Source organism: Pseudonaja textilis, chromosome Z (assembly GCF_049901715.1).
Source record: "Pseudonaja textilis isolate UNSWEBS1 chromosome Z, rPseTex1.2, whole genome shotgun sequence".
NCBI classification, from domain to species: Eukaryota; Metazoa; Chordata; class Lepidosauria; order Squamata; family Elapidae; genus Pseudonaja; species Pseudonaja textilis.
In genome coordinates this window covers 1,269,319-1,295,650 of record NC_142008.1, presented here as the reverse complement: position 1 = coordinate 1,295,650, position 26,332 = coordinate 1,269,319, and the positions used below count along the sequence as shown (strand labels likewise).

Below are 26,332 nucleotides of genomic sequence, written 5' to 3'. Positions count from 1 at the left end.
ACGGCGGCGAAGCGACGGTGGCCGGGCGGAACCAAACCGCGTCGGGCGAGCGTGCGAGGAAGACGGCTGGTCCCGGCAGAGCCGGCTTTGGCGCGGAAGCCGACGAGATGCTGGAGGCGGCGGGGCCGGACCCGGAGTTGGACCCGGAGGACCTGGTGCACTTCTCGGTGGGCGACCTGCCCAGCCGCGGCTACGGGGTGATGGGCGAGATCAGGCGGCAGGGGAAGCTGTGCGACGTGACCCTCAAGGTGGGCCCGTGGAGGGGCCGTGATTGACAGGAGGGAGGGAAGGGGACCCAGGGGAGGGGAGGGAGAGGAGAAAAAAAGGAGGGGGTGAATAGGGAGGGCATTAGGGGAGAGAGGGCAAGGGAGGAGAACTGGGGCGGGGGGAACGTTTGGGTGACCTTTGGGACCCCCTAGGGCTCCCCCACCGTCCCCGCTCAAGAACCTGATCAATTTACAATATCTGGGAGTAGAGCCTCCCTTGAGGGTCGTTGATGCTCCCTGAGCTTTCACGACCCAATTAGGGAACATCGTCAGTGCTAAATGGGTGGGTGGGGGATTGAGGAGGGGGAGGAGGAGGAATGGGGGGAGGGGGAGAAAGGAGGAGGAGGGTGAGGGAAAGGAGGGGAGGAGAAGAAAGAGAAGGCGAGGAAGAGTGGGGGCAGGAGAATGACTGTGGAGGTCCTTGCGGCTCTCTGGGCTGGGTGGTTTTCTTCCAGACGTTTCATGACCCAATTAGGCAACATCATCAGGGCTAGAAGGGAACGAGGTGTGGGGGTTGGCAAGAAGGACATTGGTGGGATCTTTGGTGCTCTCTGAGCTTGGTTGTTTTCTGAGACGTTTCAAGACCCATCTAGGTGACATCATCCGTGCTAGAAGGGAGTGGGGTTTGCGGAGAGGGAATGGAGGGTGGCTAGAGGGGTCCTGGCCCCAGCAGATTTCCTGATTCCTTGCAGGAGTATCCCCTCATTTTAGCACCGTTGCTGCTGAGGTTCTCCCAAATTGAGCGCCTTCTATTACAGATTAGGTGCCTCCCCCTTTTTTTTGGGGGGGGGGTTGTCTGGCTTTATGTGGCTTTAGTGATTATGTTTTGGGTCAGGTTGTTTGTGTTGCAGTTGTGTTTTCTCAGCAGGTGACGCCTCTCAGACTCACGTAGAAGAAACAAGCAGTGGTATAAATTGACCAAATAAATCAGCCCTTTCTTGCTAGGTTTTGTGTGTTAAGGTTGAGGAATAGAAGACTACAGGTAGAGTCCTTGACTTACAGCCATCTGTTTAGGGACCGAAGTTACAACGGCACTGAAAAATAGTGACTTCTGACCGTTTTTCACACTTGCGTCCCTTGCAGCGTCCTCATGGTGACCAAAATTCAGTTGCTTAACAATTGACTCGCATTTATGACCGTTGCATGTCCTAGGATCATATGATCCCCTTTTGCAAACTTCTGTTGAGCAGAGTCAATGGGGAAGCCGGATTCCTTTAACAACTGCACAATTCATTTATCAACCATAGCAAGAAAGGTCATGAAATGAGGCTCACTTAGCAGCTGTCTGGCTTAGTGGAAAATTGTGGTTCAATTACGGTTGTACAGCGAGGCCCCCCTGTAGTATAAATGTCATAGAGGATAATTGTATATAGAAAATAAGAGGATATTTGGCTTTGGGCTGAAAACGTCACCAGTTTAAAGGACCCTAAACCCCCATTTCTTAAACCACCTGCCTTTTAAATTTTTTAATCTTCAATTCTTAAAGTTTCTTGACCAACAAGGTGATGTTTGGAGCTTAAATAGAAAATATCTGGCCATGCCAAAAAATAAGATACAGAATGGAATGGAGAAAGCAGAATAGGAATAGAGAAATAATAGAATATAGAATGGAATGGAATGGAAAATAGAAGAGAAGAGAATATAATAAAAATAGAAACGGAAGAGAATAGGAAATCAAATAGATTAAGGAATAGGAATAGAATAAGAGAAGAGAGAGTAGAATACAATGCAGAATATAATATGACATAGAATAAAATAGAACAGAGTAGAATGCAGAATATATATAATAGAATATAGAATAGACTATAGAAAATAGAATAAGGATTAGGAAGAGAATGGAATATAGAATAGAATTAGAATAGAATAAGGAATAGGAAGAGAATAGAATGGAATATAGCATATAATAGCATAGCATAACATAGCATAACATAGAATAGAATAGAATAGCATAGCATAGAATAGCATAGAATAGCATAGAATAGCAGATTCAGAAGGGACCCTGGAGGTCTTCTCACCTAACCCCTTGTTGAGGTAGGAGACCTTATATCATTTCAGACAGATGGCTGGCTCTCCAGTCTCTTCTTAAAAGCCTCCTGTGTTTTTAAGCACTCACAGCTTCTGGAGGCAATTTGTTCCACTGGTTAATTGTCCTCACTGTCAGGGAGTTTCTCCTTAGATTCAGGTTTCTTCTCTCCTTGATTAATTTCCATCCATTGCTGCATATCCTGCCTTCTGGTGCTTTGGAGAATAGCTTGATCCCCCCTGCTCCTTTGGGGCAGCCCCTCAAATATTGGAAGGCTGCTATCATGTCCCCCCATTAGTCCTTCTTTTCACCAAACTAGACATACCCAATTCCAGCCACCATTCGTCGTATGTTTTAGCCTCCAGTCCCCCCCTAATCATCTTAGCTGCTCTTCTCCGCACCCTTTCTAGTGCAGGGAAGGTCATTAAACAAATGAGGTCAAACAATTGCCTACTAATATATTCCGTTCTCCCTACAGTGGCTAGGATGCTGCTACGCATTAAAAAAAAAAAAACGCCCACAAAATTATGAAAGAAATAGATGTGCAGGTAGTCCTTGGCTTATGACCACAATTGAGCCCCAAAGATCTGTTGCTATCTGTTGTGAGGTATTTGTTGAGTGAGTTTTGCCCTTTGTTAAGTGAATCCCCGCAGTTAAGTGAGTCACACGGTTGTTAAGGGAATCCGACTTCCCCATTGACGTCGCTCGTCAAGAAGGTTGCAAGAGGGGATCGTGTGACCCCCGCGGGACACTGCAACCGTCGTAAATATGAGTCAGTTGCCATATGTCTGAATTTGATCACATGATCATAGATGGATGCTACGAACAGTCATCCGTCCCTTTTTTTCAGTGCCATTTTAACTTTGGTCACTAAATGAACGGTTGTAAGTCCAGGACCAGCTGCATTCGATAGGTTTTCCTTTTTCACCCTTTGCCAATTAAAATTCTGTTTCCGACACTTTTCTTCCCCTGTGTCATTCTGGGCATGACGTCACTGTCGAGATGATTAATGTCCCAAATATTGGGTGTAGCCCCTCTGGCGTAGCGTTGTGCACTGTGCATCGCACCACCTCTTAAGAATGCATCGCATCACCTCTTAAGAATGTGTCGCAGGCTACTTTACGGGGGCTTGACTGTAAAAACAAAACAGATGATAATTATGCCTGGTTTTTACATATTCTTGCGGAGAAGTCTGTGGAAATTAGATTTTAATTGCAGCCCAGTTTCTGGTACTTCATCTCCCGTTGCATATGTTAGCTTTGCACACAAGATATTTTTCCAAGAATTGAATGACTCACGAAAGGAATGCTTTCCGTTAGTCAGGTTATTAGCTGCATTGAGAGTAACAAGGGTGATCTGACAGGGTGAGCGCCGTTCCCCGATTATTCCAGTCTTGCCTATCAAAGGACTGTGGAGATTCTCAGTCCTCCAGGTCATGGTTGACCCGAAGGAGCTTTTATTTCAAGGGGCCCACTGGGCTTTCTGGTTTTTCTTTGAAGACATTTTGGCTTTTCGTGCAAGAACTGACGCGCCGAAGAAGCTTCTTGGATGAGGAGTGAAACGTCTTCAGAGAAAAACCAGAAAGTCCAGTTGCCTCTTGAAATAAAAGCTCCTTTGGAAGGTCTATCCAAGGTTTTCATTGTGTTTTAAATCCTTCAAACGTAGAAAATTATTCTTCCCACAGAAGAAAATATTTGAAGATCGGGGTTGAACTATGGGGTGCTTGGTGGTCTCTGAGCTGGGTGGTTTTCTTGTAGGCATTTCATAGCCCAACTAAGTAATATCATCCATGCTAGCAGAGAGTGAGGTGTGCGGAGAGGAGGAAGATTGTGGGGTGCTTGGTGCTGTCTGAGCTTGGTGGGTTTTTTTTGCAGACGTTTCATGACCCAGCTAGGGAACATCTTCAGTGCTAGAAGGGAGGGAGGGAGGAATGGAGGAGGAGGAAATTGGGAGGTCCTTAGTGTTTTCTGCACTTGGTTGATTTCTGGCAAACGTTTCGTTATCAAGATAGGTAACATCTTCAGTAGTAGAGGGAGTGGCGTTTGCAGGATGGTGGAGGAGGACAATTTTGGGGTGGTCTTGGTGGTCTCTGAGTTGTTTTCTTACAGACATTTTGTGATCTCGCTAGTTAACATCAGTTACAGAGGGGTTGCTCTCTGTTTACATACAGTAGATCGGTTTGCCCTGCCGGGAGTACGTCCCCGTCGCCTGGTAGTTCCAGGATTATTGGAGTATTGTTTTTTGCGCCATTATTTGTCTGGGTTTAATCCTTTCTTATCTGGGTTTCTCTTTCTGTGCAATCCTAGTTGCTGTCTCAGCTTGACCGCTTTCTTGTAGACGTTTCATGACCCAGCTAGGTAGCATCATCAGTTTGATGATGATGATGAAGAGGAGTCCATGGAGCTCTTATGAGCTTGATTATTTCTTTGCGGACATTTCATGACCCAACTAGGCAACCTCATCAGTGCGAGGGGGGAGTTGGTTCACAAGTCCAGGACATCATCCATTAGCCTTGGGATGAGTCCAGCAACTTTCTTCCTAGCAATTAAACGTTTCTAGGAAGCCTCCAAAGAGGCCATTTCCTACAATTCTTCTTTTCAGCCTCCGGAATCCATTTATCGTTTATATAAGTAGACCATCGCCGCTTCTTAAGGCCTTATGGTCTGCGAGCAACAAAGAGCTTCTGTGCTTAGTCAGAGGGTCATGTTATGTTTTTGATGCTTGATGCTACACTATTGTTTCATTTCCGATGGCCCCGCCTCAATCTACCCCAAAAGGGGAGGTATATAAACCCTGCCATAAAATCAGAACGTAAAAGGACTGGAATGGATATTAGAGGTCATCTAGCCCAACCCCATTCCCAGCATGAAGCCTTCCAGCCTCTGCTTAAAACCCTCCAGCTACTGAGATTCCACCAGAACGGAATAGCAGAGCTGGAGGGGACCTCGGAGGTCATCTAGTCCGCCCCCCTGCTCAAGCAGGAGACTCTATACCGCTTCAGGAAAATGGCTGTCCAGTCTTTTCTTTAAAAAACAGTGAAGGAGCAACCACAACTTCTGGTGGCCGGCAGTTCCACTGGTTAATTGTTCTCACTGTCTGGAAGTTTTTCCTTACTTCCAAGTCTCTCTTCTCTCTTTGGTTAGCGTCCATCCGTTGTTTCTCGTCCTGCCTTCAGGGACTTTAGAGAATAGGTTGACCCCTTCTCTTTGGGGCAGCCCCTCAGATATTGGGAGATTGCCGTCCTATCACCCCTGGTCCTTCTTTTCATTAAACGAGCCGAACCCAAATCCTGCCACCATTCCTCACACCAGGTGATTGACCCCCTTTCTCTGGCCATTCAGCCGTTGTCCAGCTGAAATCTCCTTCCTTGCCTTTTAAACCTTACACAGGTGCTCCTCAGCTTATAACCATTCATGTAGCAATCATTCAAAGTTACGACGGCACTGAAAAACATGGCTTGGGTCCACTTCTTACGTCCGTTCCAGCATCCCCGTGGTCACGTGATCAAAATTCAGGTGTTTGGCAACTGATTCGCATTTACGACCATCACAGTGGGTCACGTGATCCCCTTTGCGACGTTCTGACAAGCAAATTCAACGGGGAACCCAGATTCGCTTAACAACAATGTGACTGGCTTAACAACCACAGTGATTCACTTAACAACGGCGGCAAGGAAGGTCATAACATGGAACGAACAAAAGTTAGCAACTAAACTTTTGCGCCCGATTGTGGCTGTGAGATTATTCGCAAAGACTGAATTCCTCTAACTGTACAACATCAGAGGGTTTATTTATTTTATTTATTGATAAAATTTATACGCCTGCCTTTCTTATCTCAAAGTAACTCTGGGCAGCTTACAAAGGTGTTGGTTTTGAAAAACGCCCGCACAGGTAGTCCTCGTAAAATGGGTAAAAATTAACAACGGTCCTGCTTAATGACAGAAAGTTTGGGCACAACTGTGGTTGTAAGTTGAGGACTACTTGTAGTTGCTTGGCTTATGTGTGTGTGTCTTTGTGTGTGTGTGTGTGGCTTTTTCCCCCCCCTGCAACGACGCAGAACAGGGTGTGCTGTCTGCTATGTCTTGTCCGTTCAATTATCATGTCTGTCGGCTGTTTTCTCCAGGCTAAAAATACCCCTTTTCTGAGTAGAGACCTCTTTGTTCAATGTCCCTTTTTCCTGGGAGGCATTTCCAAGAAGCGGTGCTGATGTTCAGGGTGTGAAGAGGAATTATACTTCTCATGCGCGCTGGGATGGCATTTACCTTTCCGGCAGTGGCAGGATATTTTTGGTTCCTCTTCGGCTTTCATCCATGAGTCACCGAGATCTTTTTCAGGGGGTCCTGCTGCTCCTGCGTCTCACGAGTTTAGCCCACCTGTTCTTATACGTTTCGGTCGACTCAAGGCGGGGAATATCTCCCGTGCTTCCTTCTTTTCTTTTCTGCACAACAACAACAACAACTCTGTGAGGTTGGGTTGGGTTCAAAGAGTGCAACTGGCCCAAAGTCACCCAGCCGCCTTTCATGCCTAAAGTGGGACTAGAACTCCCAGCCTCCTGGTGATTGGCCCAAAGTCACCCAGCTGTCCTTCATGCCTAAGGCGGGATTAGAACTCCCTGTCTCCTGGTGATTGGCCAAAAGTCACCCAGCTGTCCTTCATGCCTAAGGCGGGACTAGAACTCCCTGTCTCCTGGTGATTGGCCAAAAGTCACCCAGCCGCCTTTCATGCCTAAGGTGGGACTAGAACTCCCAGCCTCCTGGTGATTGGCCCAAAGTCACCCAGCTGTCCTTCATGCCTAAGGCGGGATTAGAACTCCCTGTCTCCTGGTGATTGGCCAAAAGTCACCCAGCTGTCCTTCATGCCTAAGGCGGGACTAGAACTCCCTGTCTCCTGGTGATTGGCCAAAAATCAGTCAGTCAGCTTCCATGTCTAAGGGAAGACTAGAACTTACCATCTCCAGGTGATCAGCTCAAAGCTATCCAACTGATTGTCCTGCTTAAGGTGGGACTAGAACTCTCCGTCTCCTGGTGATTCGCCTAAAATAATGCAGCTCGGTTTCCTGCCTAAGGCACGTCTAGAACTCACTGTCTGCTAGTTTCTTGTAGCCAAACTGCTTCTCCTTGAGGTCCCCTTTTTACATCCGTTCCTTGGATTTTTCCGACTCATGGTACTTCACCTTGACCTCCATTGACCAAATGACCTTGCTGTGTGCTGTCCAGTGTTCCAGATTGTGACGACTTTGCCTCTCGCCAGAGAGTCACCAGGCTGGCTGACTGAGAATGGCCGTTTGAGTATGGCACGTGTTCAGACCTGTAAGAAAGTGGTTAAGATGCCTCCTTGTGGCAGGGTCTCGACGTTGGCCACTTACGACTTTGGACTTCAACTCCCAGATTCCACAGCCAGCGCACTTGCGCTGGCTGTGGGAATTCTGGGAGTTGAAGTCCATAAGTCGTAAAGTGGCCAACGTCGGAGACCCTGCCTTACGGAAGACCAGCCTCATTCCGCGTCCTTCAGCAAATGCCGCAAAGAGATTTCTCTCCCCCGCCATTAATAAGGCCCCTGCCGCATGCACGCACCCGCTTTTGATTGTGTTGTGCGCTCAGCCTGTCATTTTGTTGTTGTCTAAGATCACGACTGGCCGAAGTTAATGGGGCCCTTCTACTCAAGAGGATGTTCTGTGACTCTGATTCATCCGGCAATTTTAGGCCTCGTTGCTTTTTCCTGGCATAAATAGCCCCTGCTGGACCGCCGTTTCTCTCTACCTGCCTCGTCCCCGCCTGTCTGGCACAGCAGATCCTTTGAAAAATAAAAATAAAATAAAATAAAAGCAGAGGAGAGGTTCGTCTGATTTCGGAAGCACGTTTTAGGCTCTGGGAACTGCAGAGCGCTGGAAACGTGGCCGGTCTTGATTAGGAGAGGGTGTTCGTTGCTCCGGGTTGAGCTGTGGGGGTCCTTGGTGCCCTCTGAGGAGGGTGGTTTCCTTGCAGGCGTTTCGTGACCCAGCAAGGGAACGTCCTCCGAACGGAGAGGGGTTTTGCTCTCTGTTGATGTCCAAGTGCCTTGCCTTGTCCATGTTCTCAGTGTGGTTCCGTGGTTCGGCTGTAGGAAAACCACCAAGATCAGAGAGCTCCTCCCCCGCCTTCTCCTCTTCTCTACAAACCCTGCTCCCTTCTGGCACTGATGATGTTCCCCAGTTGGATCATGAAACGTCTGCAAGAAAAACCCCCAGCTCAGAGACCCCCTAGGACCCCACAGTCTTCCTCCTCCTCCTCCCTTCAAACCCTCCTCCAATCCAGCACTGATGATGTTCCCTAGTTGCGCCATGAAAAGAAAGCCACTAAGCTTATAGAAGTCATCTTCCTCTCCCTCCTCCTCTTCCTCCTCCCTGGAAACTCTTCTTCCGTCTAGGTCTAGTTGGGTCATAGAACGTCTGCAGGAAAACCACCCAGCTCAGAGAGCACTAAGGATTCCACACTCCTTCCTTCCCCTTCCTTCCTTCCTTCCTTCCTTCCTTCCTTTCCTCCCTCCGCTTCCCTCCTGCTTCCTCCCTTCTTTCTTTCCTTCCTTCCCTCCTTTTCACCTTCCTTCCTTTTTTCTTTCCTTCCTTCCTTCCTTCCTTTCCTCCCTCCCTCCCCCTTCCTACTTCCTCCCTTCTTTCTTTCCTTCCTTCCCTCCCTTTCACCTTCCTTCCTTTTTCTTTCCTTCCTTCCTTCCTTTCCTCCCTCCCTCCCCCCTTCCTACTTCCTCCCTTCTTTCTTTCCTTCCTTCCCTCCTTTTCACCTTCCTTCCTTTTTTTCTTTCCTTCCTTCCTTCCTTTCCTCCCTCCCTCCCCCTTCCTGCTTCCTCCCTTCTTTCTTTCCTTCCTTCCCTCCCTTTCACCTTCCTTCCTTTTTTCTTTCCTTCCTTCCTTTCCTCCCTCCCTCCCCCTCCCTTCCCTCCCTGCTTCCTTCTTTCTTCCTTTCCTTCCTTCCCTCCTTTTCACCTTCCTTTCTTCTTTCCTTCCTTCCTTTCTTTCCTCCCTCTCTCCCCCTCCCTTCCCTCCCTGCTTCTTTCTTTTTCTTTCTTTCTTTCCTTCCTTCCTTCCTTCCTTCCTTCCTTCCTTCCTTCCTTCCTTCCTTCCTTCCTTCCTTCTCCCCTTTCCTCCTTCCTTCCTTCTTTCTTTCCTTTCTTCTAGCACTGATGATGTTCCCTAGATGGGTCGTGAGACGTCTGCAAGGAAACCGCCCGGCTCAGAGAGCACCAAGGACTCCCCTCAGTTCAGCCCTGAGTTGCACATATTCTCTCCTATCGATACAGCCCGTCTTTTCTGTGACCCCCACCCACCCCCGACCCCCAATGGTTGGAAAACCTAGAGCTCTGTGTCACCGCCTGAGCCCGGCTGGGCCTTTCGTCTTGCTGCCTCCTCTCCTGCCTGTAAGCCGATTCTGCCATTTCTCCGTGTGGGTGGGCACCTGGGGTGTGCAGGACCCCCAAGCGGGTATGGGGCTCCCGAGACGATGCTTTGCACTCTTTCATAACAGGCTGCATCGTTTTCCTTCCCTTAACGTAGTGACCCAAAACATCCTTCGCAGAGAAGTTGGCCTTGGGAGGAGAGGCAGAGCCGTGACCCATTGCAGTAGCCAAAAATCCAAGGCTGCATTTAATAAAATATATTTAAAGTATGCTAGAGGTGACAAACCGGCCGGTTCTGGGGCACCAGAGATAACCAGAGATTCCCTGAAGGGCAAAATCAGGATTAGTTAGTGCACAATAATTATTCTTTCGGCCATGACAGGGAATCAGGCTGACTGGAAAAAAGGCAAGTTAGCCCTCGAGTTGGCGGCCATAATTCAGCCCCCAAATGCCCGTTGTTAAGTAAGACATTCCTTCTTTGCCCTCTACCCCACCCCCATTTTACACCCTTTCTTGTTGCTAAGTGAATCGATGCGGTCGTCAGTCATCCGGCTGTTAAGTGAATCTGCCTTTCCTCATTGACTTCGCTTGTCAGAAGGTCGCCAAAGGGGGCCGCGCGACCCTGGCACGCTGCCACCGTCGTAAATACGAGTCAGTTGCCAAAGCGTCCAAATGGTGACCGCGCGGGATGCTGCATTGGTCGTACGTGTGCAAAACAGGTCATAAGTCCCTTTCTTCCAGCGCTGTTTGTCTCTTTCGACGGTCACTAAATGAACGGTTGCAATTCGAGGACTGTCTTTGTACACGAGTCAGGTTTTTTTTGAATATCTGGCAGGGCCAGATTGTAAACTCTGCTTACAAACCTTTGCATTTTGGACATCCTGGGTGGTTTTTTTTTTTTTTAAATAATCTATTTTGCCTTCCTGCAAACCGGAATCAGATAAGCCGAATTTAACCCAAATACATGTTAGACAGAAGCGATTTAATCTGGCTGGCAATCTTTCTCCAGCGGGTCATTCCCCCGCCACCCGCACCCCCCCGTGAAGAGGCTTGGCACCCGGCTGCATTTTGTCAACCTTGGATGCTCACCCCATCCATGAATTGTCGGCGGTTGGAGGAGAGCCCAGCCCAGAAACCCAGACAGAAATTCGGGTGTGTGTGTGTGGAAGCCACCAGCACAAAGCAAAATTGCAAACCAATCTTTATTGTTTCAAAAATGGGTGGGTGGGAGAACGCGACACGGGCGTATTTCATTCACCGCCAATCAATTTGGATTTGAGAGCGTCCTTTCATTTTATTTTATTTTATTTTATTTTTTCCCGAAAAGAAAATAGAAAAACTGTGGGAAGAGCTTGCAGACGAAACGAGACTTTTAGCCGGTTCCTAGCTGCGAGTCGAAGGATTGATTCCTGCCTTGCTTCTCTTCCTGTCTAGGTGGGAGACCACAAATTCAGCGCCCACCGCATTGTCCTGGCGGCCTCCATTCCTTACTTCCACGCCATGTTCACCAACGACATGATGGAATGCAAGCAGGATGAAATTGTGATGCAGGGCTTGGATCCGAGGTAAAGCAGAGGGTTTTGCGGGGGGGCTCCGGACGATTCCCGTACCCCCTTGGGACGGGCCAAATTTATTTCATTTTATGGTGGGGTTTCTTGCGGACATTTCATGACCCAACTAGGTAACGTCATCAGGCCTAGGAGAGAAGGGGATTGTGGAGAGGAGGAGGAGGAGGAGGAGTGGGAGGGGTCCTTGGTTTTCTCTGAGCTTGGTTTCGTTCCTGCAGATGTTTCATGACTCAAATTCAATGACTCAACATCATCAGTGCTAGAAGGGAACACGGTTTGCTTCTAGCGCTTCCTTCCACCCCTGATAATGTTATCTGATTGGGTCTTGAAACGTCTTTGCTCCTGACGCCACCCGTCTGGTAAACTTGCAAGATTCATTTTTCCTGCCACGTATACGTACGCATCTGAACTAGGCTGCCTTGCTTCTCTGCGTCGTATAACATGCGGGTGCATGCATCGTTTTGTATTTATTCCTTTATTGGTCGCGTTTATGTAGCGTATATTGGAGGGTGGGGAGCCTTTGAGAGGCGGATGCAACGAAATTTCACTTTAAGGCACGACGAATAGTGGACATTCAGAGACAATAAAGTTACTGTTCTGTTCTGCAAGTAAACAATCCAGCCGCCCCTCTGAATTTCCTATATAAGAGGCAACTAGCAATTAAGGAAGACCTTTGACTGCCGGCTTTCTGGGGCATCCCTTTCGCAGGAGAAGTGGTGGTTTTCTAGTTTATTTCTACCTTCTTGAGGACCAGAAGCATGGCGCGTTCCTTAGGAACATCTAGAACCTGCAAGGACTACGAATTGCGTAGCAATACGTGTATTTTGGATGGCGTGGGTTACTAAAACTGGGTATTTGCGCCCTCCTCCGAGTCACTTTTTGTGAAGCGGTAAGTTAAACGAATTTGATTAATAAATCAATAACTATCGGCTCTTCTTCGCCCCATTTTAGCGCCCTGGAAGCTCTGATCAATTTTGCCTACCACGGGCATTTGGCCATAGATCAGCAAAACGTCCAGTCTCTGTTGATGGGAGCCAGTTTCCTGCAGCTGCAGAACATCAAGGATGCATGTTGCTCCTTCCTCAAAGAGAGGTGAGCGCGGATGCCAAAAAAATCTGGAAATGGAACCCCTACGGTTGGAAGGGACCTTGGAGGTCATCTAGCCCAACCCCCCCTGCTCAAGGCAGAAGACCTTAAACCATCCCCGGTCAAATAGCTGCCCGGCCTTGTTTTTGAATTTCCAATCTCCCGGGACCAAAAATATCAAGGAAATTTACACTGCAGGGTAGCCCTCGAGTTATGACCCTCATAGAGTCTACGGTTGTAAAGCAGGCCTATTAGATGGCGTGGCTGTTTCACCAGTTTGCAATGGGCTTTGTTTGCCACACACTGGTCGGGAAATGATGGCTTTTGGCGAAATGGTGTCGGCACAACCGCGCTCCCCGAATGCAACCTTAGGGCAAAGAGATTGATGCCGGCCACTCCTCTCTGCACGGGAAGAGATCCAGTAGGATCCCAGGAGGTGGGGGCTGCTGCCCGCGTTATCCAGTTGACCCATTAGGATCGGCCCTTCTTTAGCTGCTGGGGTGGTGGTGGCGGCGGCTGCTCCTGCCTCCCTTGTCTAATTGTTTCCTAATCCCCTTTTTTTCCCTCTGTCCCCCAAGGCCATTCGCACGTTATGCTGTTTTGTCCCAGCAGATGGCAGCCTTTGCTTCTCTGGGCTTGGAAAGGGAAGTAGCTCAGCCCAGGTTAGCCTTTGGAAAGGAGGCCAAGAGGAAAGATGTTTTCCGCTCAACCCTCCTCCCCCTTCTCTCTCTCTCTGCTGTCCAAAGGCTTCACCCCAAGAACTGCCTGGGCGTGCGCCAGTTCATGCGGAGACCATGATGTGCGCCGTCCTGTACGAGGCCGCCAACAGCTTGTCCACCAGCACTTCGTGGAGGTCTCCATGTCGGAGGAGTTCTTGGCTCTGCCTTACGACGACGTCCTGGAGCTGACCTCCCGGGATGAACTGCACGTGAAGTTGGAGGAGCAGGTGGGGCCCCTTCCAGACCCTAAAATACGCTCCGGGTTTTCGTTTTCCTGACCAACTATACCAGGGGTCTCCAACCTTGGCCACTTTAAGACTTGTGGACTTCAACTCCCAGAATTCCTCAGCCAGCGTGGACTTCAACTCCCAGAATTCCTCAGCCAGCGTGGACTTCAACTCCCAGAATTCCTCAGCCAGCGTGGACTTCAACTCCCAGAATTCCTCAGCCAGCGTGGACTTCAACTCCCAGAATTTTCTAGTTAGTGTGGACTTCAACTCCCAGAATTCCTCAGTCAGCTTTGCTGGCTGAGGAATTCTGGGAGTTGAAGTCCACAAATCTTAAAGTGGCCAAGGTTGGAGACCCCTGAACTATACAAGGAAGGTAACTATAGATACTCCTTGACTTACAACCATTCATTCAGTGGCCATTCGAAGTAACAACGGCACTGAAAAAAGTGACTTACGACCATTTTTCACACTTGCGACACATCCCCTTCTCGCACCATCAAAAAGGCAGGTGCTTGGCAACTGACTCGTATTTATGTCGGCCGCCGTGTCCCCAGGGGCCGCGTGGTTCCCCCGGGGGGGGGCGCTGTCGATGGGGGAAGCTGGATTCACTTAACGGTCGTGTGGTGCTAACTCAACGCAATTCCCTTTAAGTGTGGCGGGAGAAGTTGTCAAACGGGGCGAAAATCCACCCAACGAATTGCTCTGCTCAGCAAGGGAAACGCCGGGCTCCATTGAGGCCGTAAGCCGAGGACTCCCTGGGTTTGTGAGAAATCAGGAGAAAAGAAGGGGAGGGAGAGCAGACAGGAACCAACGAGAAACCGGAGAGGAACTGGTTTCCTCTTTGACTGCATGAAGTCCAGATGGTGGGAAACCAGAGGAGGAGGAATTCAAAACACATTTTTAATGCCGTTAGCAGATTATAAATCTGTCCGGGAAATTCCTCTTGCGCGCTTTCCAAGATGCTGGTTTCCAAAATCCCAGGCCCAAAGGAAAAAAGGGAATTTCCTGTAATCGGTGGGGTTCCTTCATCCTTCATCCTGCCCAGCTGCGGCGGGAGCTTGACAAAAGTCCACACAAGAACCCGCAACTGAGGAAGACCCAAGGTGTGTTGTGCAATAATTAATTATAGGCACAAGGAAAGGAAAGGGGAAAAAAACAACAACTCGACAATGCTGGACATCTTTAAGGCAAGGTAGAAAATGCAGGTAGTCCTCAGCGTATGGCCCAAAACTCTGTTGCTAAGCGAGGCAGTTGCAAAGTGAGCAGCGCCCCGTTTAGTAACGAGCTCTCCCTGGTTTTACAAGCTTTTTTCCCCTCATTTGTTAAGCAAATCGCTGCGTTGCAGGGTGCCCCGTTTGGTCGCATTGCTTGTCGGATGCCAGCCAGGAAAATTGCAAATGCTTGATCCCATGTAACTGTCATAAGTACATGCCAGTTTCCAAGCATCTGAATTTTGATCATGTGACCGTGGGGAATGTTGCAATGCGAAAAACGGTCATGTCCCTTTTCTCAGTGCCATCATAACTTCAAATGCCCACTAAGCGAATGGTCATAAGTCAAGGACTACTTGGACACACTCCGTGGATACGAAAGGGTAAATTTCGTGCAAGTTCAATTATTCACACCCTATTATTCCATATAGGTAGTTCTTGGCTTAATGCTGATTTGTTTAACAACTATTCAAAGTTACGACGGTGGCTTAAAATGGTGACTTATGACCAGGTTTGCCCTCCACCTTAATTGAGCCCCAGATTGCCATTGATCATTGCCCCGTTTTGCAACCTTTCTTTCCATGGTTGTTAAGTAAACCACAGCAGTTGTTAAGTGAATCACATTGTTGTAAAGTGAATCTAGCTTCCCCATTGAGGCTGCTTTGCAGTCAGTCCCCAAAGGGGACCAGGCGACCCAGGATGCGGCAACCATCATAAATACGAGTCAGCTATCAAGAGGACAATTTTGATTGCTGAATGTGGATCGTGTGACCAGGGGGCATGCTGCAACGGTCATAAGTGTGAGGAACACGACCATTGTAAATTCTTTCAGTGTTGTTGTAACTTTGAACGGTCACTAAATGGACCGTTGTAAGTCGAAGACTACCTGTGTTTTACAACAAAACCAAGAAGAGGCATAAGTGCCATAGAGGAGGTCATCTGCTGGACTTAACAAGAGTTCAGTGACCAACGTTACCCTGGCGCTGAAAAAAACGTTACGACCATGTTTCACACTTACGACCGTTGCAGCGCCGCTACAGTCGCGTGATTTACATTCTGACGCTTGGCCACTGGTTCATATTTACGACGGTTGCAGTGTCACGTAATGCCCTTTTGCGACCTTCTGACCAGCAAAGTCAACAGGGAAGCCAGGCTCGCTTAACAACAGAGGTTGTTCACTTAACAACGCCTTTGTGCGTTAAAAATGGGGGAGGAAACCCCACTTAACCCGATGTTTCCCCGAGCGACATACATATTTGGTCTGAATTGTGGTCATAAGTCGAGAACCACCTGTACTGAGATCAAACCTGGGGGGGGGCTGGCGGAAGGGGCCCGTTGTGACCTGCGCCGGGCATTACCTGTAGGGGAAGCGGCTCACCTGGATGCTGAGCCTCCCGCCTTCACTCTCTCTCTCTCTCCTCCCGCCAGGTCTACGAAGCCGCCCTGGCCTGGGTCAGGTACGACCGGGAACAGCGGGAGGCCTGCTTGCCGGAGCTCCTGTCCAGGATCCGCCTGCCCCTCTGCCGGCCGCAGTTCCTGACTGACCGCGTGCAGCAGGATGACCTCGTCCGCAGTTGCCACAAGTGCAGGTGGGCCGGGGGGAGGAGGAGGAAAGGCGCGGGAGGGGACACACACACACGCACACACACACACACACACACGCACACCCCTCTCCCTCCCTCCCTCCCTCCCTCCCTCTGCTGGGAGAGGTTTCGCGATACAATGGCCACAATATGCTGAAGAGAGGGAGGAAGAGAGGAAATAGGAAGGAAGGGAAGGAAGGAAGGGGGAAGGAGGGAGGGAGGAAGAGAAAGAGGGAAGGAAGAAAGGAAGGAGGGAGGGAGGAAGAGGGAGGGTGTGAGGAAGGGAAGAAAGAGGAAAGGAAGGAGGGAGGGAAGGAAGAAAGGAAGGGAGGGGGGAAGAAAGGAAGATGGGAAGGAAGAAAGGAAGGAGGGAGGAAGAGGGAGGGTGAGAGGAAGGAAGAAAGAGGAAAGGAAGGAGGGAGGGAAGGAAGAAAGGAAGGAGGGAGGGTGAGAGGAAGGAAGGGAGGAAGAGAGCAAAGGAGGGAGGGAGGGAGGGATGAAAGGAAGAAAAGGAGAGAAGGAAGGAGAGAGGGAGGAACAGGGAGGGTGGAAGGAAGGAAGGGAGGAAAGGAGGGAGGGAGGGAGGAAAGGGAGGAAGGGAGAGCAAGGGAAGAAAGGAAGGAGGGAGGGAGGAAGAAAGGAGAGAGAAGATAGGAAGGGGGGTGAGGGAGGAAGGGAGGAAGAGCAAGGGAGAAAAGAGGAAAGAAAGAGGGAAAACAGGAGGATTAAAAGAAAGAGGGAGGGTGAGGGAGGGAGGGAGGGAAGGAGAAGGAGAAGGAGAAAAATAGGAAGGAAGGAAGGCAACAGCCAAGTGCAGCATACAAACATGACTTACGACCGCAATTTTCCACTGCTAAATGAGGAAGTTTCAACCTGAGTTTTCCACCATTTTATGATCTTTCCGGCCACCGTCGTTAAGTAAAGCCCTGCACTTGTTGAGTTAGTCACATGGTTGTTAAGTGAACCCAGCCTCCCCATTGACTTGGCTCATCAGAAGGTCACAAGATGGGGTCACGTGACGCCCAGGGCTCTGCAGCCGTGGCAAGTACCAGTCAGTGCCCGAGCGCCTTGAGTTTTGATCAGGTGACCACGGGGAAGCTGCGATGGTCGCAAATCTGAAAAATGGTCATAAGTCGAAAAACATTCCAGGGCTGTTGTTGCCGTTTCCCAGTAGGGGGGATCACATGATTCCCTTTTGCGACCGACTGACAAGCCAAATCAAGGGGGGAGGGGTCCAGATTTACTTAACAACCATGTGGCTAACTTAACAGTTGTGATTCACTTAATAGTGGCAAGAAAGGTCCTAGAATGGGGGCAAAACTCACTTTACAGCAGTCTGGCTTAGCAACGGAAACCTTGGGCTCCATTGTGGTCATAAGTCCAGGACCAAGCTGTATTTTTACAAACAACTCCAGGTTTGCAACTGTTAGTATTAGGCCTTTTGCAGCTGGGTACAATTTTGTATAATTCTGAAAGGAAACTGATGGGAACATGGACCCATTTCTTTCCATTTACGACGCCTCGGCCTTTCGTTGGCTGCTGTTCACCCAGGGCTGGTTGCAGAAATTGAGTGCCTCAGTTATCCTTCCGGTCTCCCGGTGAGGATTCCCTGTAGCGCTCCGGCTAGGAATCTCGCAATTATTTACAGCGGATGAATGATTCAGTGGCTTTGATTTAAAAGCTAATGTATTCAGCCTTTGGGGGTTATTTGCCCCAGCTGTGCTTCTTATGGCGATCTGGTTATTATTATTCACCACTGACCTTCCTTCTGACAATAAAATAAATAAAACCCATAAATAAATTAAACCCCTCTGTAATAAAGTCTGCCGCCTTTAAAAATGCAAAACTGAGCGCGATCTGGGTGCTTTAAGAAATTATTTCAAGGCAAACCGCGGGAAGACGGAAACATTTTGCATGCGTTATACAATATAGTACATACTACGCGGTATAGTTTATTACACGGTATATACTGTGTGTTCGCACACAGAGATACAAATATAAAAAGACAATCATTTCGTATAGAATGAAATGCCGCTCTTCCTAAATTGGTACCTCTGTATTTTAAATCCTTGCCTGTCGTCATGGGTGTCTTAATCCTATTTCTGCACGAAACGAAGGTTGCGTCAACTCATAAAACATTTTATGTGACTGTTTTATAGTTGCCCACAGAAAGGGGAGGAGTTTGAAAGGGCAGTGCGGCAGTTTGGAATCGAAAGTGCATTCCACTCATATCTTGCAAAGATGATAACTAGGCGACCGGAGTTTCTGCTGTGCAGATCTCTAATTGGAGAACATGATTGATGACTCTTGGCTATGGACGTGTTTCATTGGAGAATAGGAACTATGGTGCACCCGGTGGGTGTGGGGGAAACCAGGGTCAAAGGTGACAGTGAATGACGTGTCTCAGAATCAGCTACACGCAGGTCACGCTCCTCGTGAACTCTTTGAAGCTTTTTGAAGTTTGGCTCAAGGCCCATGGTTTAATGAGGGCGATCGCTGGGAATCCTGGCAGCCTGGCCTTGATGATCTCAAGGATTCCTCCCGGGACAAGGTTTCATGAAAGGCAGCACAAGAATCGCATTCATCTGTTTGGCTCAGGGGGCTGGACTAGATGACCTCCAAAATCCCTTCCAGCTCTATTATTTTACAATTCCATAAGGGTTCCTCTCTTGAGCGGGGAATTGGACGAGGTGATCTCCAAAGTCCCCTCCAACTCTGTTATTCTGCAATGCTGCAAGAGTCTCCTGCTCAGGAGGGGGTTGGACTGGATGACCTCCGAGGTCCCTTCCAACGGTTTATCTGCTTTAGGGACCTCGTGGATGAAGCCAAAGACTACCACCTCATGCCAGAGCGCCGGCGGCCTCTCCTCGCTTTCAAGACACGGCCCCGTTGCTGCACATCCATCGCCGGCTTGATCTACGCCGTGGGAGGACTCAATTCGGCAGGTAACTTTCAATTCCGTCACCTGTTGAGCTCCAGACAGGTCATCCTCAATTTACGACCATTAACAAAACCTGCCAGCTGTGGTCTTTAGTCGTGAAGTTCCTAAAGCAGCTCCTCCCTGGGTCGATCCAGGTTTATGACTTTTTTTTAATGCAGCAGTTGCTAAGCGAGTCACCAGGATCGTTGAGTGAATCTGCCGTCATTAAGTGGATGCTGCGGTGGTTGAGGAAGATTTTAATGGGGCGTTTTTGTGTTTTTGCCAAGACCTGGAAGTGAACGTTGGTTTTGGGATAAAACTAGCACTAGAACTCCCCGTCTCCTGGTGGTTGGCCCAAAGTCACCCGATTGGCTTTTACAGCTAAGGCGGGACTAGAACTCCCCGTCTCCTGGTGGTTGGCCCAAAGTCACCCGATTGGCTTTTACAGCTAAGGCGGGACTAGAACTCCCCGTCTCCTGGTGGTTGGCCCAAAGTCACCCGATTGGCTTTTACACCTAAGACGGAACTAGAACTCCCCGTCTCCTGGTGGTTGGGCCAAAGTCATCCGATTGGCTTTTACACCTAAGGCGGGACTAGAACTCCCCGTCTCCTGGTGATTGGCCCAAAGTCACCCGATTGGCTTTTACACCTAAGGCGGGACTAGAACTCCCGTCTCCTGGTGATTGGCCCAAAGTCACCCGATTGGCTTTTATACCTAAGGCGGGACTAGAACTCCCCATCTCCTGGTGATTGGGCCAAAGTCACCCGATTGGTTTTTACACCTAAGGTGGGACTAGAACTCCCCGTCTCCTGGTGGTTGGCCCAAAGTCACCCGATTGGCTTTCATGCCTGTATTAAATTAACAACAATGATTCACTTAACAACTACGGCGAGAAAGTAGGTAAAATGAGGCAGCTCGCTTGACAACCGTCTTGCTTCACAGTGAAAACCTTTGGATTCAGTTATGGTCGTAAGTCGAGGACTACCTGTAACACCTTCTGAGTTCACAGAGTTACGGCTGGCCGCCCGTATAGGGGCAGTTTTGCCGATCGCTTTTTAAAACGCCAGCAGCAAATTTCTACGCAGGGGATTCGCTGAACGTGGTGGAAGTCTTCGACCCCGTAGCCAACCACTGGGAGAAGTGCCAGCCAATGACCACGGCACGCAGCCGGGTGGGCGTGGCCGTGCTGAATGGACTCTTGTACGCCATTGGGGGATACGACGGGCAGTGGCGGCTGAGCACCGTGGAAGTCTACAACCCCGAGACGGATTCCTGGTCCAGGGTGGGCAGCATGAACAGCAAACGGAGGTGCGTGGGCGGGTGGGCTTCCCACGGGTCTGGAAGGGGGTCCCAAGCGCGTTGGCCGGGAATTCGAGGAGCGGGAATCCTCCCCTCTTAAAATCGAGGTGGCTGAGCCACACTTTTGAAAAGTCGGTCGTCCTGAAGTCTCTGGTCTCTGCCTTGTTTCAGTGCGATGGGGACTGTGGTCCTGGACGGACAGATCTACGTTTGTGGGGGCTACGACGGCACCTCCTCCCTGAATTCGGTGGAGGCCTATTCGCCTGAGACGGACAAGTGAGTATCCCCGAATGCCATTGGTGAGGTGTGTGTGCCACTACCGCAACTTCCCCCTCTCCTTTGCTGACCTTGTGAAGGTGGACGGTGGGAACCCCAATGAGCTCCAATCGCAGCGCAGCCGGCGTCACGGTCTTCGAAGGCCGCATCTTCGTCTCCGGCGGACATGATGGCTTGCAAATCTTCAACAGCGTAAGTCTGTTCTGGGGCTGTGGTTTGTTTCTGGTCTGTCCCTAGCGACCAGGAGGGCCGCCAGAGTCTTTCAGGAAGAGATTCGACAACCGTTTGTTGTCATGGCCCCTATCATGGGATAGGGCCTCCTACTCGAGCAGGGGGTTGGACTAGATGACCTGCAAGGTCCCATTCTGCTATCCTGTTAAGAACCAGTGTTTTGGAGCAGAAGACTGAAGCTGTTGTGGTTCCAGTTTTCATAACGTTCTCCAAAAGTTCTGGCTTTTGGGGTTAAAGCAAGCAGAAAAGTTTATCAAGCAGTGTAACTTATTATTTTGTTATTTACTATCTATTTAGGGGTTAGTTATAAACGGGGAGTTCTAGTCTCGTCTTAGGCATGAAAGCCGCTGAGTGACTTTGGGCCAATCACCAGGAGACGGTGAGTTCTAGTCCTGTTTTAGGAATGAAAGCCGGCTGGGTGACTTTGGGCCAGTCACCGGGAGATGGTGAGTTCTAGTCCTGCCTTAGGCTTTAATGTCACCTGGGTAACTTTGGGCCAATCACCAGGAGACGGGGAGTTCTAGTCCCACCTTAGGCATGAAAGGCAGCTAGGTGACTTTGGGCCAATCACAAGAAGACCCGGAGTTCTAGTCCTGCCTTAGGCATGAAAGCCATCTGGGTGGGGCTGAGAGAGCCAATCACACACAGGATTGTTGTTGTGGGGAAAATAGGAGAAGAAAAGCCTATGATAAAAAGTCCGCCATTCCAAATTATTTATTAATAGCAAAGTCAGGGCATAACTGCCTGAAAACATTCTCTCTCTGTCTCTCTCTTTCTCTCTCTGTCTCTGTGTCTCTCTGTCGGTCTCTATCTCTCTGTCTCTGTCTTTCTGTCTCTCTCTCTGTCTCTCGTTTCTGTCTCTGTCTCTCTCAATCTCTCTGTCTCTCTCTCTGACGCTCTTTCTCTGTCTCTCTCTTTTCCTCTCTTTTCCTCTCTGTCTCTGTCTTTCTGTCTCTCTCTCTCTCTGTCTCTCTGTCTCCGTCTCTCTGTCTCTCTCTGTGTCTCTCGTTTCTGTCTCTGTCTCTCTCAATCTCTCTGTCTCTCTCTCTGACGCTCTTTCTCTGTCTCTCTCTTTTCCTCTCTGTGTCTCTGTCTCTGTCTCTCTCTCTAATCTGAGCCCTTGTCACCCCTCCAAAGAGCTGTCTCTCTGTCTCACTCTCTCTCTGTCTATCTCCCTGTCTCTGTCTCTCTATCTCTCTGTCTCTGTCTCTCTTTCTCTCTCTCTGTCTGCCTCTCTGTCTCTCCTTCTCTCTCTCTTTCTCTCTCTGTCTCTATCTCTCTGTCTCTCTCTCTAATCTGAGCCCTTGTCACTCCTTCAAACAGCTGTTTCTCTCTCTCTCTCTCTCTCTCTCTCTCTCTCTGTGTGTGTGTCTCTCTGTGTGTCTCTTTATCTGCCTCTCTCTCTGTCGGTCTCCGTGTTTGTGTCTCTCTCTCTGTCCCTCTCTCTCTGTCTGTCTGTCTCTCTGTCTCTTTCTCTCTCTGTCTTTCTCTGTCTCTGTCTCTCTCTCTCTCTCTCTCTGTCCCCCTCTCTCTCTGTCCCTCTCTCTGTTTCTGTCTCTGTCTCTCTCTCTGTCTCTCTCTCTCTCTCTGTGTCTCTCTCTGTGTGTGTGTGTCTCTCTCTGTCTCTGTGTGTCTCTTTATCTGCCTCTCTCTTTGTCGGTCTCCGTGTTTCTGTCTCTCTCTCTGTCTCTCTGTCCCTCTCTCTCTGTCTGTCTCTCTCTCTCTTTCTCTCTCTGTCTTTCTCTGTCCCTCTCTCTGTTTCTGTCTCTGTCTGTCTCTGTTTCTGTTCTGTGTCTCTCTGTGTCTCTCTCTCTGTGTCTCTCTCTCTCTGCCTGTCTCTCTCTCGGTCTCTCTCTCTCTCTGCCTGTCTCTGTCTCTGTCTCTCTCTCTGTCTCTCTCTCTCTCTCTGTCTCTCTGTGTCTCTCTCTCTCTCTCTCTCTCTCTCTCTGTGTGTGTCTCTCTCTCTGTCTCTGTGTGTCTCTTTATCTGCCTCTCTCTTTGTCGGTCTCCGTGTTTCTGTCTCTCTCTCTGTCTCTCTGTCTCTCTCTCTCTCTCTGTCTCTCTCTCTCTCTGTCTCTCTCTGTCCCTCTCTCTGTTTCTGTCTCTGTCTGTCTCTGTTTCTGTTCTGTGTCTCTCGGTCTCTCTCTCTCTCTGCCTGTCTCTCTCTCGGTCTCTCTCTCTCTCTGCCTGTCTCTGTCTCTGTCTCTGTCTCTCTCTCTGTCTCTAATCTGAGCCCTTGTCGCCCCTCCAAAGAGCCGCTGGCTGTGTCCTTTCTGGAAGCCGATCCCCCCCCACCGCGCCCTGTCCCATCTACCTGCCCTCTGCTGACCGGTGGTTTCCTCCCCGCCTCCAGGTGGAGTACTACAATCCCCACACCGCCTCGTGGCACAACGTGGCCAGCATGTCAAACAAGCGTTGTCGGCACGGGGCAGCCTCCCTGGGCAGCAAACTCTTCGTCTGCGGCGGCTACGACGGCTCGGCCTTCCTCAGCGTCGCCGAGGTCTACAATTCGGCCTCCGATCAGTGGTACCTCCTGGTGCCCATGAACACCCGGCGCAGCCGCGTCTCCCTGGCGGCCACCGGCGGCCGCTTGTACGCCGTGGGCGGCTACGACGGACAGTCCAACCTCAGCTCGGTAGAAATGTACGACCCGGAAAGCAACCGCTGGACGTTTGTGGCGCCCATGGTGTGCCACGAGGGAGGGGTGGGGGTCGGCTGCATCCCGCTGACGGCCATTTGAGGGGGGCAGGCCGGAGGCACCACACGCGTTGCATGCAGGCCGCAGGAGGGGCGTGCTGAGGAACCAGGCTGGCCCGGCCGAGAGGGGTGCATCGTCTCAAGGGGTGCTTGAGCTGTGCGCCCCTCCACACACGCACACACACGCACACACTCCTCCGTGGGCTGTCAACGGGGGTAGGGGGTGGGTTGTTGTTTTTTTGAGGTCCCAGGTAGTTGGGCCAATCCAAAGAGTTTCGTAGAAAGCTGCTTGCCCTTCTCAGGGGTCTCGGCCAAATGTCGTGGTTGTTGCCTCAGGCTTTGTTGTTACGTGGGAAGGAGGGAGGGTTGGTGTGTGAGAAAAGACGGGGAGGAAGAGGGAAAAACATCATAAGTATTACTGATAATACTGATCAGTCTTTTCTCCTTCCTTCCTTCCTTCTCCTTTTCCTCCTCTTTCTTCTCCTTCATTTTTTCCTTTTCCTCTTCCTCCTCCTTCCTTGTCTTCGTCTTCCTCTCCTTCCTCCTCCTCCTCCTTCTCGTCTTCTTTCTTTTCCTCCTCCTCCTCCTCCTCTGTCTCTTCTTTCTCCTTCCTTCCTTCCTTCTCCTTTTCCTCTTCCTCCTCCTTCCTTCTCTTCGTCTTCCTCTCCTTCCTCCTCCTTCTCTTCTTTCTTTTCCTCTTCCTCCTCCTTCCTTGTCTTCGTCTTTCTCTCCCTCCTCCTCCTTCTCCTTCTCCTCCTCTTTCTTTTCCTCCTCCTCCTTCTTTGTCTCTTCTTTCTCCTTCCTTCCTTCTCCTTCTTTTCCTCCTCCCTCCCCCTCCTCCTCCTCTCCTTCCGAAGTTGAGAAGGACCTTCCTTCTCCTCATGAATGTGAAAAACACTACAACAACAAGGAAAATAACTTTTGTTTTGGTGCATCCTGGTGTCCCGTCACCCTGACCAGCATATCCTACCATAGTTTGGGCTAAACGCGTGGATTCCTAGCACATCCCGCCGTTTTCCCACCCGGGGGAACATGGCTGTGGAAGGGCCTCCCGAGGAAGTTGGCACGGTTCAACAGGCCGCCGTCTCTGTCGGTCCCCAACTGTCGGGGTGGACTGCACCTCCCATAAATACCTAACGCTATGGCCTTCCTAGGGACCGTCTGCATTGATTATGAGTTGGGTGAATTGGTTTTGATTTGCAACTTCCTTGTTTACAGCCAAAATTCAGGATAGGATTTCCGTCCTTCCCCTTTGGAGGTAGCTTTCAACTCGGGCCTAACGACAAGCCGAGATGAAGCTTGCATACAAAAAAAAGTAAGCCTTGTGGAGATCGCGATTTGCCCCAACGTCTTGCAAAACGGAGGTTGTGGTTTGAAATTTAACCCCAAAGCTGGACGTAGCACTGTGGCTCTTTAAAGCAGCTACTTCGTTTTCTGAGAGTTGGCAATCTCGGTGCAATTTTGGGAACGAATTCGATACAAGTAGTCCTCGACTTACGACCCCCGATTGAGTCCAGAATGTTGCTAAAGTGGAAATTGATGGAGGTCTGCCCCATTTCTTGGCCACATTTGTTAAGCGAATCGCCGCAGTTCTTAAGTGAATTACAGGTCATTCAGTGAACCCGACTTCCCCATTCATTTTGCTCGTAAGAAGTTCGCAAAAGGGTGACCCCTGGGACACGGCGACCATCATAACTAGGAGCCAGTTGTCCAAAGTCTGAGATTTGACTTCTTGACTATGGGGATGCTACCGTGGTAATAAGGGTGAAAACGGTCGTAGGTCACTTTTTCAGTGCCCGTTGTAACTTTGAACAGTCACTAAGCGAACTGTTGTAAGTCGAGGACTATCTGTACTCTACTCAGCCCTGCTGTGACTCATTCAGATGCGAGTCCGCCGGCTAAAGTATCCATCCTGATGGAGAGGAAGGGAAGAAAAAAAACATATCAGAAATCAGACCGTTGTCGGGGGTATAAGGCATTCATTGGCTCCGGTTCTCTTAACACAACCGCACAACTCGCAACTGGAAACTTCTATGGTCGATTGGCACAGAAATGAATCCCCTGATTTCATTCTGGTTGACTTATCTCTATCCAAGTATCTGATTTCTGATTCGGTCCATGCAGAAGTCGGGGGGGGAGAAGGAACAACCCCGAAACTCTAAATTTTATTTTATTTCATTGGTTGGTTTTGCCTTTTAGTTTTGCTGCTAACAACACCTTACAAATGGTTGCACGATTGTAACGGCCGTCCTTAAACGAAGCCTGGAATCGAGCTAGGGAACTCAGACAATTGGGCGTAAAATAGACAAGATTTGCACATGGAGGGCAGGGTGTGTGTGTGCAAAAATAATCTTCACCTACTGCTGTTTTACTAGGTTGTGTAAGAAAGAGGGAAGGTTGGGGAAAAAACTGTCCAGGTGTCAAATTTCTTTTTCTGTGCTGTTTTGTTCTTTGCAATTAAGAGAAAAAAAACTACCCTCTTGGCTGAGACTCACAGCCCATTTTTATTCCTGGGGGTCTGGGGGGTCCCTGCATCGTTTTTTTTCAGATCCAACGTACAGCTGGCTCAAAGCACTGAAAGTGGGGAAGGGGTCAGGGGTCCGAAGGAGCGGCAAATTGTGGGCTCCCTGGTGCCTGAGCTTGGGGGTGGGGGTTTCCTTTGCCGCCGTCTCGTGACCCAGCTAGGCAACGTCATCCATGCTAGAGGAGGAGGGGAGGAAGGACTGTGGGGGTGTGTGTGGAATCCAGGGTGTTCTCTGAGCTGGGATGGGGGTATTTTGCAGACGTTTGGCGACCCAGCTAGGTAACGTCGTCAGTGCTAGAAGGCAGTGGGT

The 26,332-nt window shown here is 49.7% G+C and overlaps 1 protein-coding gene across 1 annotated transcript; it reads left to right on the top strand.

Annotated features, from left to right (window-relative positions):
* The first annotated feature begins 4 nt into the window (after positions 1-4).
* KLHL18 (kelch like family member 18) lies at positions 5-25,913 on the top strand. The gene is given in 12 exon segments (XM_087916936.1): positions 5-248; positions 11,112-11,242; positions 12,197-12,337; positions 13,078-13,114; positions 13,117-13,159; positions 13,162-13,277; positions 15,920-16,080; positions 18,883-19,019; positions 20,066-20,303; positions 20,466-20,570; positions 20,651-20,762; positions 23,155-25,913. Coding segments are annotated over 12 exon segments (1,749 nt in total). The 5' UTR covers positions 5-107; the 3' UTR covers positions 23,542-25,913.
* The last annotated feature ends 419 nt before the right edge of the window (positions 25,914-26,332 follow it).